This window comes from Enhydra lutris, unplaced genomic scaffold (assembly GCF_002288905.1).
Source record: "Enhydra lutris kenyoni isolate GAN:26980312 unplaced genomic scaffold, ASM228890v2 scaffoldscaffold74, whole genome shotgun sequence".
In the NCBI taxonomy this organism is placed as follows: Eukaryota; Metazoa; Chordata; class Mammalia; order Carnivora; family Mustelidae; genus Enhydra; species Enhydra lutris.
The window spans coordinates 5362965-5374634 of record NW_019154158.1 but is presented as its reverse complement, the minus strand read 5'-3'; the positions used below and the strand labels follow the sequence as shown (position 1 = coordinate 5374634).

General features: G+C 44.5%; 1 protein-coding gene across 2 annotated transcripts in view; it reads right to left on the bottom strand.

Annotated features, from left to right (window-relative positions):
• Window positions 1-4693: 4693 nt before the first annotated feature.
• Window positions 4694-11670, bottom strand: part of LOC111160172 (nuclear envelope integral membrane protein 1) — a 26244-nt gene continuing 19267 nt past the window's right edge. For both annotated transcript variants that reach the window (XM_022523062.1, XM_022523061.1), the window contains exons 7-9: window positions 10896-11121; window positions 9939-10112; window positions 4694-9186 (exon numbers count right to left, since the gene is read on the bottom strand). In XM_022523062.1, the coding sequence (XP_022378770.1) occupies window positions 9009-9186; window positions 9939-10112; window positions 10896-11121 (578 nt within the window). In that variant the 3' untranslated portion in view covers window positions 4694-9008. The remainder of the gene's footprint in view (window positions 9187-9938; window positions 10113-10895; window positions 11122-11670) is intronic.

Sequence of the window (11670 nt, the reverse complement as noted above, 5' to 3'; positions counted from 1 at the left end):
GGGGCCAAGTAGGTGGGGTGGCCTGGTGCAGGACAGAATCATTAGTACAATGGTCAGGGCTACTCCCTCACAGGAATAAAAAAGCCACATCCTTCTAGTCTCCAGCAATACTGAACCTGGGCGGGGGAGGGAAGGGAGGCAGAGATGGAAGGTGGGGCGGGAGGGGAACGCAGGCTGCCTTCAGCCTTTGCTCTGCTTTCCCCAAGTTTCAGAAAATGAGAGCGCTTGTCACTTCCTAGAAGGACACAACTGCAAGAGAGCAGTAATCATGACAAAAGCAATCTCTAACAATCAGATACCGCAAGCCAGGCAGGGCTCCAAACCCTACATACACGAATTCATTTGATGCTTACAAACAATATCCCCATGAAGTAGGTACTATTATTATCCCACATTTTCCACATTAAAGAAATAAAAGTTTTTAACTAACTTGGCAGGCAGGGGTGAGCAGGAGAAGTGGGGCTGGAGGAAGGCATCTTCTTTGGATTTGGATTGGAGGGGAGTGGGAATGTGATGGTTCGGGGTGGGGAGGGGAAAAAGGAAGCTGTCCCCAGATAGGGCACCCTTAGATGGGCAGAGCAGTGACAGGCCAAAGCAAGACTCACCCAACACTGGAAATAGGGTATAACTTCAGTGTCTCTTGGAGAATGGTGAATGAAATCCCAATTGGACAGGAAGGGGGCATAGGAGTCCCAAGGCCCCGAGGGTAGAGAGGTGCGTTCGTTAACGGGAGCTGTCCATGGTGTCGGAGAGGCCAGGAAAGAGGTTGCCCTCCTCTTGCCAGTGTCCACTCTTCTGACCTTCTACAGTGCTGCCTCCTCTCGCCAAGTCTCCCTATGCCAGTCAAGCCAGGAGAGGCCAGAGACGGCTGCTCAGCACAAAGTCCGAGGCCGTTCCTGCTGAGGGTGTGGCTCGATTAACTCTTCCCAGGCCTGGAGCCCCAGAGGGAGATGCTCAGTCACACGAGAAAGTCCCCCTCACACACTCACACACTGTAGGTAGGAAAGGATATCTGGCTGGGCTTAGCTGAAGGGCTCAGGTAGAGTTCTTGCCCCACCCTCCACCCCAAATTTGGAAATAAGAGCAGGAGTGGAATTTATAGCCAAGGAAAACTTCCCAAAAAGTCAGGAATTTTGTCAAAGAGGAAGGCAGGCTGGGGTGTCTTCCCTAGCAAAGAAACAGTACTTCTCTCAAACCTACCTATCTTATTGGGAGTCAGAGGGTATTAAGGACATTACTTGGGGAACTAAGCAGACAAAATCCCCAAATTCCCTCCCCCCGAGTCAGCCCCCCACAAACAGACCCAAAGGCTACAGGTAGTGATACCACCTGGCAATTGTGTACATGTCAGTTTCATGGACTCCCACATGTACCAGTCATCTCCAGGAATCACATCACCCAGTCAGTTAGGCAGCACAGCTACTCACTCCATTGAAAATGAAAATTAGAGGCGAATACGAGGTCCTACAGATAATACGTGGCAGAACCAGGAATAGAATACAGCTCCCTGACCCTAAGTCACCCATAGGGTTCAGCCCAAGTTTTGGTATTTCTGATTTTTAACCTTCTGGAACCTGAATGAGACCCTGAGACGCTGCTTCCCAGCACTAGCCCAGCTGGAAACAGCTGCCTCCAATAGGTAAGAGGCTTACACAATTTTCCTGGGTAACTTCTCAGCCACCCAGGAAAATTCCTCAACAACAGGCTCCGTCTGCCCACCATCCTCTCTCCCAGGCATGCACAAAGAGCAAATGGGTCATTACACACACTTAGCTGGAGAGAGACTTGATCCTCCAACTCCCAGGCACAGCTGCTTGGTTCAAGGTCCAAACTCTACTGCTGTCACAGAAGCATTCTGCATACGCCAGGCCCATCAGCAGTTCCATTATCAGCCTCCCCGTACATGATTTATTGATCTACTAGATATACGCGAAAGGAGAAAAAGGCAAGGGAGAGAGCGAGGAAGCCGAGCGGAAGTGCCATCAGCACACTATCCCAGGTGTTTGTGGACCAGAGACTCCCTCTTTTCTGTGGAGGAAACAGAGCTAGGGTGAGAAGCCACTTGCCCACAGTGTGATCCCGGCAACCTCGGTCTGGAATCCAGGTCTCTGTTCTCCAGGCCAGGAATCTGCAGCTGTCCACAGTGAGGGGTTTATCTGTGTGTCCACCCACTGACCCGTTTTCTGAGTGCCTCCTATGTGCTCCATGACAGAAGGCATCACACAACAGCATCAACATCACAGCTGGGGTGACCAACCATCCTAGTTTGTCTGGGACCTACGGCGAGTCCTTTAAACATGGGAACTTGAAAACTAAAACTAGGAAGGTTCTGGCCACACTGGGATGAATGGGTCACTCTAAATTGATGAGGAATGAATACACTTAAGTCCGTGGGGATTTCAAAATCTGTCAAAGCATTCCTGGGGTGATGGAGAGGAGGCGGCCTGGGGGATGCAGGACTGGGATCTGATCCCCAGGCAAAATTCAAGTAACTGGAGCTGATGGTTTTCCTCCACCGCGATTCTGAAACCCCCTTCCTCTTCTCTCCATTAACATTTCTAGTCTGTATAAGGGGCATGAGGGAACTCTGGGGGCGATGGAAAAGCTCTATATCATGACTACAGTCGTGGTTACACAACTGTCAGTTAACTCCTTTTGTCAAAAGTCAGCAAAACCTAAACCGAATTTTATTATACATAAATGATATTTCAATGGAGCTGGCAAAAAGATAAAAAAAAAAGAAACAACTCTAGATCCTTTAGCACTGATTACTGGCAGGGCTGGGAAGGCAGTAATCTGATTAATTCATACGCGGAAGTCCTCCCAAGGATATTCATTTTTAAAAGATGCTACGCAATAAAAACACAGAAGTTTTCAGATATAGTGAAGACGTTTGGTGGTAGAGGGTCTTCTTGACTCTCACAAATAATTTGGGGTCGTAACATTGACTAAATACTTACTGTGTGCAAGGCAACAAGCTAAGTGTTTTACACCCTCGCTATTCAAAGTGAGGTCCACCCCACATCTGAATCACCTGGGAGCTTATTAGAAATGCAGAATCTTGGGCCTCAACCCAGACTTATTGTATCCGAAGTCTGCAATTTTTTTAAAGATTTTATTTATCTATTTGAGAGATAGAGCACAAGCAGGAGGAGAGGCAGACAAGAGGGAGAAGCAGACTCCCCAGCGAGCAGGAAGCCGGATATGGGGCTCGATCCAGGGCTGGAGATCACGACCTGAGCCGAAGGCAGATGCTTAACCATCTGAGCCATCCAGGTGCCCCTAGAAGTCTGCATTTTAACAAACTTCCCAGATGATACTATGCATGTTCAAGTTTGAGAAGAACTTCTTTACATACTTTATCTTTTTTTGTCCTTACTAAAACCCTATGGTGTTGCAGACCTAGCAATAATGCTTTTTTTATTAATTCAATGATTAATAATCACCTCCATCTCTTGTTTACCTAGTATAGTTATAGAAGGGAGAGAAGATGCCATTAGTGTGTGTTCATCTACATAAATTTACATATGGTCTCCACCCTGGCTCTTCCAATTTTATGGTCTTTGAAAAACGGACAATAGATTTCCATGTAGCCTAAATAACTGGGAAGAGAGGACACAGGCAGAGAATTAATGCAAATGCTCCAAAGGATCCCCAGAGCAAAGGAAATAGCTAAAACATAAAAGAAAATGGAAGGTACCAGACTCCTCCCACAGAAGCCGGGCCTACACATAATTGAAGTTTTTATTCCATGGCCCCTAATACTCACTGCAGCCCTGCCCCCTCTCTCCCTACAAAAAGCTCTTGGCAGACATCCCACAGCTGGATCCACGGGTCCATCTCTCATCCCAGCAGAGAAACAAGGGATATTTTTTATTATTTAAAAGATTTTATTTATTCTTTTGAGACAGATAGAGCATGAGCAGGGGGAGAGGCAGGAAAGGGAGAAGCAGGCTCCCTGCTGAGTCAGGAGCCCTAAGTGGGGCTCGATCCCAGGACGTGGAGATGATGACCTGAGCTGAAGGCAGACGCTTAACCATTTGAGCCACCCAGGCACCTCACAAAAGATACTTTTTAAAAAGAAAGAAGTAGGTATGCCTGGGTGGTTCAGTCAGTTGACCAAGTTGACCAAGTTGAACCAAGTTCAGTCAGTTGACCAAGTTGACCAAGAGTGTCCGACTCTTGGTTTCGGCTCAGGTCATGATCTCAGGATTGTGACATCGAGCCCCAAGTAGGGCTCTGCCCTCAGCAGGGAATCTGCTGGAGATGCTCCCTCTCCCTTTGCCCCTCTCCCCTGCTCAGGCTTTCTCTCTCTCTCGCTCTCAAATAAAAATAAATAAATCTTTAAAAGAAGAAGAAGAAGAAGAAGAAGAACTAAAATACAATTGGAGTAGCTCTCTGAACTAGGAATAGCCTATAAATGTTTTTTCCCTGTGAGACTGCATGGTCACACCCCATGACTCCTGCAGGAATAATTCCCCCTTGAAATTGGGCATGCTGAGAAATCATCTAGTCCAAGGATGGAAGCAGACCAAGGCAGACCCAGGGTGGGCAGTGGTGGGTAAGAAAAAAAGGAAAACAGATGGCTTGCAACACCATCTCATCAGAAAGATGAAACTTAGAAGCTAATTGCCTCAAGAGATCCAAGTAAGAAAAGTACACGTTCATTAAGAGAGACTACTACATAGTCTATAAAACTTTATTAAAATTGGCATTACTTACAAACTTGTACAATAAAAATGAAAAATATATAATAAGACATTGTTATTTTTTCTTACAGAAAAGAGTGAAAATGAGACCCATGGCAAAGAGCCATCCCTGATCGTTTTGTTCTTTTCAAACATTCATGAACATTTATTTTAAATATAAATGGCAAATCTTTTAAAACAACACTAAGGCATTACCCACAGGTTAAAACTTACCTAGGAATTCCTTAGCCCTGCTATTTTACCACCAAGTCCGCAAACATGGGAAACAGAGACCATGGCAGGCTCTAACAGTTCTAACACTCACACTACGAGCTATCTAGTATGCTAACATGACACGAATGTTGCCCATACTGTAGGAGAGTTCACAGAAGATGATTTCACCATTTTCAAGTTACTGTCAAGAGTGTGAAGAGGAAGATGACACACGCAGGCAGGGAATATGGGAGCCCGAAGTCCCAAATGTGGGGGAGGCTGTGTGCCATTCCCACCCCCCACTAAAGCTGAGTGTTGACGTGGACATGAAACTGCTTTGTCTATTCCTAGCAGGCTCTGGCTCCCATCACATAAGGCACCAAACACCCTTTTCAAGGTAGTAACCACCTAGAATCTAACTCAACAGCAACTGGGGCCATAAGCTACGTTACCAAGAGATACCACTGGCTCACCATAACTGCATAGGTTTCCTTAAACATAATCATCAATTTCTGCTACATCAAAACATAAACAGGAGGTTTTAGGTGCATCTGCCTTGTGCAAATGGCTATTTTATATGTTTATTACTTGGTTTCAGTGCCTATGTAACATGAAGGCATAATAAATCTGTCAAACTGTCTTCTCCTCAGTTGAGATAAAGTTCTTGGCATTTCAATATAGGTTATTATCTCATATGTCAGACCTGAGTCCAAAGGAATACTAGAAGGACATTTAATTTCCTTTCCTCCTACTTCAACTTTCACTACTCAATTCAGAGAAAAGTTATGAGTACACAGCTAAGAACCATTTTTACGCAGGCATCCATCTGAGCCCATCTTTTTTTCTGGAACAAAAAGATTGAGGGCAATTGCATAATCCATTTCCAAGCTTTTTATGGCTATCAGGGCCGGGGAGGACTATCTGGCCTATTTGGGTCCTTTCATTCATCAAATCTCTAACGTATATGCCAGTTGGGAATTGGACTGAAGGGAACACAGTCGGTGGAGAGAGGGCTAGGCCCCGGATGGGATGTATCTGCACAAAATAGAACACTGGAACCCAAAGCCTGTGATCAGCAAAACTCCCTTTGTAACAGACATAAAAGTCATGAATCTGGGGGAGAAAATAAACTAGTTTTGGTGGGATGAAGTGCCGGTAGGACTTCCTTATTAGAAGACATCCAAGTTGCTAAACTCGTCCTTATTTTTGGTGATTGGCTCTGCAGGTCTCATGAAAGCAATCTGAGTGGGAAAGTGAAGAGGGAAAGGTTTTAGGCCAGCTGGCTCTCATATTCCCATTAATGGCAGTCGCGCTCTCCATAACTTGGTCAGATCAATTAGGGGTGATAGATTTCCGATGCTGAAGAGACCCTCAGCCCTGGGGCCAATTTACAGCTTGGTATTTGCAAGCAAGACGCTGACGCTGACGTGGCAGGAGACGTGGCTCCAGTGTCGGTTCACTCCATGGTTATCCCCTCAATCCTTTTGGATGAGATCAGTCTGAGAGACGAGACTATGCTGAATTGCAAGAGCTGTAACTGCCAGAGAAAATTAAGTGGGGGCTTCAAGTAGTGACAGAGCCAGCAGACTAAGTGGCCAAGAGGGGGACAAGAGCAGCTTATGGAGTCAAGCAATCTGTGGGCACAAGGAGGCACTGAAGCATCTGGGGCAAGGCCACACGGGCAGGCAGAGCAAGGACACACAGCACACCAAAGGCACCATCGTCCTTCCCAGTCTCAGAGCAGCTGTGAAGCTGCGGGACCCACGGTCACCTCCACTGCCTGCAGCTCCGGTCTCCGACTACACACACACACACACACACACACAGAGTAATAAATTGGGTTTGACTATACTCCCCCCAAGTTCAAAGTCAGTGACAAAAAGTGATCTGGAGATGGAAACGAGATTTCATGAGTAGTTGAACAAAACAGAAAAAGAGGACTCTTTCCCTGTTTCTTAGCACTTTCTCACTGAGATAAAGATAAGAGGCAGGGCAGGGAAAGTCACCCTGGAGGCAAGCCACCGCCTCCGGAACAAGCTCTCTGGGGGAAGGCACCAAAGTCTCCAGGTAATCCTGAGACCACTTGTACAGATGAATTATTTTTTCAAATTAACAGCTGCTCAAATATGCTGGATCCTGATTTCTATAAATATAGAGCAAAAAATAGTATATTCCAGAGGACCTAACAGTTCTCTGCAGAGGGATAAGATTTTACCATGTACATAATTTACAAAGGCATTAAGGTCTCTCAGTACAAAGCTCCTTTGCCCTGCAACTTTAACCCACAGCATCTGCCCAAATCCTGCCCTTTCACTTTCCACTGTATGTGGATTTGCTGCCAATTGAGGTAGTTGTCACTTTAGGACAGTGTAAAGCTGTGGAAAACACTGGTGGTAATAATCAACTGGCCACCTGGACGGGAGTCTCAGAGCTGACATTTTGGAAGTCAGCACTGAGCCCAGGGCCCGACAAGATTATCTGCTAAATGGCTAGCCTGAAGGAGTCATTACAGTTTTTTTTTTAAATCATCTGCCTTCTCAGTGATCCCAGTGGACCAGGGCACCTGTGGCTGTGCTCCGGCCGTCAGTGCCCATATTCCTGGCTAGAGTCATTATGGCCTCTTCCAAGGTACGGGGGTGAAGATCACTGAGCCAGAACCAACCAAATGACAGAGACTTGGGAATTTGCTTCCTCATAAATGACATTGCTGGTTTATAAGGGTATTTCCAATGGCAAAAGAATCTGAAACTAATGCCACTGTAATAAAAGGCAGCATGAATCTCTGGTCAGAAATGGAACTGCAAGTAAGTATACTAAGTTCATGGAAAACTGTGTCTGACTCTGAGAGGTGAATGAACATCCGGAGGCATGAAGGTGACCTGGAGGACTATTTCGTGGCAGTGCAACTTGTGACCGCTACATAGCTACAGTTTTATGTTATATCAAGGAAAATTCACAGACAGTCTCAGGGCTTGCAAATTAGCCAGATTATGGTGAGGGGAGCGGAGTACATGTGGTAAGGAGAGGCTGAAAAGAACAGGTAGAATGGGTAGACAAAGGAAGAGAAAGAAAAAGGAGAGTTTCTTGATTCCACAGCAACTCAAAGATATGTGTCCCACTGACAGGAAAAATGGAGGATGCATAAAAAATTCTCTCAAAAATGATCACTTCTCCCAACTTGCAGGAATAATGCTACAAATGAAGGGGAAGAGAATGTAAGAAATGAAACGCACTCTAAATTGTACATACTTCACAGCTGAGGAAATAGACACTTCCTGGAAGGGCAAAGGGGGCTGGAGGAATGGCAAGGAAAGAATGCAAATGTCTTCTTAAGATAGAATTAAAACTTGAATATAATAAAAGCCTGACAGACCTCCCCTACAGAAGGTTCACAGGCATGTTCCTAAAAACAAGCAAGACTTAGAATATCTATGTGTGAGAACTAATTCAAACCCCAACACAACAATTCTGGGGCTTTAATGGCTGACCCATACTAACAAACACGTAGGAACCCATGGGCTTGTCGATCCAGAGTACTCCCTGGTTCTGGAACATGAATTTGTGACATTTAAAAAAATATATTCATTTCAAAAGCAAGACAGAAATAAAAATCTATATTCCTCTTCAAACAGCTAAAACAAGGATTATTCTAAAGTCACTGAAAGAAAAGCAGAAGTGAAGGAGGCTCAGATTTGTGGGTTTCTCTCTGGAAGACGCAGCCTAGGGTCCACAAAGAGTTACCACACATGTAACACAGTTCTCACTTTTGAGTGCCAGCTGTGGTGGCAGAAACACCACCACCGAGTCAATCTTTAAGAGGAGCTAGAATGCCGTGCTAGCTGTGGTCATCTGGTTTTTTGTTTTTGAAACATAAACATGGGAAGCATTGAAAGCATTCACTGCTTTACCCATTCTCCCTCAGAGATCCCACGAGACCACCAAGACCATTTCCAGAGGGAGGCCTACTTCGGCTTCTAATTTCAGTGGGAGAAGTTTTGCAGTATCTCACCCTGTTTCAAGGAGTTGAGAAGCAATGGTGCACACATGCAACATGGACCACTGAGGTGCCAAGCCAGTCCATATAAAAATAACGAACCACCACCTAAGTCAGGAGGTGATCTGTTGTGTGATAGCAGGATACGGAAAATCTGAGTCCTCCTCCTCAGTGGATGTCTCCTCATAGATTTCATCCTCAGCAATGATGCTCCCTAATCCATATTCCTGCTCATGGACAGAAACCTCATTTGGTGTGAGGTGAGAAGAACCTTCCACAAAGTCAGCAAATCTGGAAGAGAGAAGATAATACTCATTAAGAACCTGCCTTCTGTCCTTTCTGGTTTTCTTTCAAAATAAGAATGAAGTGAAACCCTCCATATACTCACAGCTCAAATTTTACAGAGCCTGCCTTACTCCGGCAGGGAAGCAGACTAAAAGCAAGAAATAAGGAGAAAAGGAAAGCTGGGGTCAGAGGCCAACATCCCATGAAACCCTATCCTGCTTAATAAGCACTAGCCTATCCTTTTAGTTAGGAAAGTGCTAAGGTTCCTTTAGTCATCTGTAATCCTGATAAGAAAAGATTATGGGGCATTACACATTTATTCACGTTTATGGCCCTATAAACTTTATGCCATCAGGATTCCAAATTGAAGCTTCACATACTCACCAGTATGGTGGTGCCCAAGTAAAAAGGGAACACCCCACCAAAAAAAAACAAAAAAAAAAAACAAAAAAAAAAACCAAAAAAAAACCCCACTCAGAGAGCAATGTAAAATTATCACATGGGAAACTTAATATGGTACTGGAGTCTTCTCCTCTCAATGCTGCCATCAAATCTAGAGTAGACGGTTCCTTAAGGAAGCAGAAAACAGGCTACTGCTTAACATATGATGATACATTTATCTTTTTCCCAACTACCCCTCGATGAGCAGGAAAACAAAGCTATGAATACAAAATGTTTATCTAGAAGTATGATCTCTGTTAAAACTCAAGGTCACAATCACCCTGATAGATTCCTGGCATAGATGGCCAAGAGTTTACCTCTTTGGAGACTGGATTCGAGAAACAGTCTTCCAAGCAGAGCAGTCTGGACTGTTACAATATTCTCGAAGCTCCTCTAAAGCCTTTCGCGTCTCCACTTCTCCTTGTATCCGATATTCTTCTTCTGTCAGGAGACGAGGGGGGACAGTCTTTTCTGCTGCCTTACACATCTTTCTGTGCTCACCAAAATAACATCATGAATCATTAATCAGTAATTTCTATCCAGCCTGCCCTCTAGCTTCCTTCAGTGTGCCAAGTATACAGCAGAGAGCCTGAACATTAAGAGTCATCACCCCACCTTTCTTCTAGAGACATCTTTACCTATAACATACTCCTGACGTGTTAGACTAGGAATGACAAGTCAGAGTAATCAATAGTATTCACTAATGTGAATAAATTCACTTATTTTCCTATAAATGATAGACAAAATATTTGGAAAGTGGAAAAATGACAAGAAAATGGTATAAGATTGTGGTCCATTAACTTGAGATTCCCCAAACTGATGGCATCACCTTGACTACGTATAACAGAACCACCACTGACAACCTCAGAATCTATGACCACTCCATGTTCACTGTGCAAGACGATAACACGCTTTGAACTACATCTTAAGACTAGAACTCTCAAAGCAATCTGAGAGCCAGTGTGAAATAATCCAGAACCAGGTGACCAGAGGCATGTGGTATAAAAGTGCTATGCTTTGCACCACCTAGTGGTAAAAGGAACACATGACACTTTACTGGACGCTTTTATTTTAGATAAAATGACGAAAATAAAATGAGAAAAATGCCTTGAGAGAGTCTAAAAAGAAAGACTTGGAAGGAACAAAAGCAGAAGCATAATAAGATCAATTTCCATGAACAAAGAGGTTCCCAGGTCAACGCCTCTGTACCCTTTTGCCGCAATTGCATCCCACACGGGGTGTTTCAATACAAAGTTATATTGTGTTTCGGTCACCTGTAGGTGATGAACAGCCACTGAATAGGGTACTCCAGGTTCTTAGTACACAGTGCAATGATGATAATGGCAAGGGCAATATGTGGTATCTGGATACCGGAATACATGAAAAATAGGCCCATCAGCTGCAAGGTCCAAGTCAGCAGGTTGATGCTCCGCTCATTCTCCAAGGGTCCGTACTTGTAACAGACTGCGAAACTTATGAATCCGACTGTGAGGACATAGCCTAAGAGAAGAGTTATCAGAAAAACATTCTTTCTGATCTATAACTGGTAAAAATAATTTGTGTGGGAAGCAGCAGTGCATTCGCTATATGGCGCCTACCGAACTAGGAAAATGGATAAGATATTTACCCAGGATTCACGCTTTTTTCACTACTCAAATATATTTATCTCTTGAAGTGTCTACTCTTTATGTTGTTTCCAAATTTATCTGGTTCAAATGGAGGATTAAAGCTACATGTTGAACAACTCTAGGACAGTCTGTTTAAAAAAGCCTAATATATGAAAATCCAGATTAATCACCTCTCAAAAGATAGATTAAGGGTTATCAACTGTATAACCAAAGGATCTTCACTTCATAGAAAAATTCACGGCAGAGTCCTTTGCTTCTTAAGGTCTTCAAGTGCATTTAAAATATGATACTATTGGGGGGGCATCTGGGTGGCTCAGTGGGTTAAAGCCTCTGCTTTCGGCTCAGGTCGTGATCCCAGGGTCCCGGGATCGAGCCCCGCATCGGGCTCTCTGCTCAGCGGGGAGCCTGCTTCCTCCTCTCT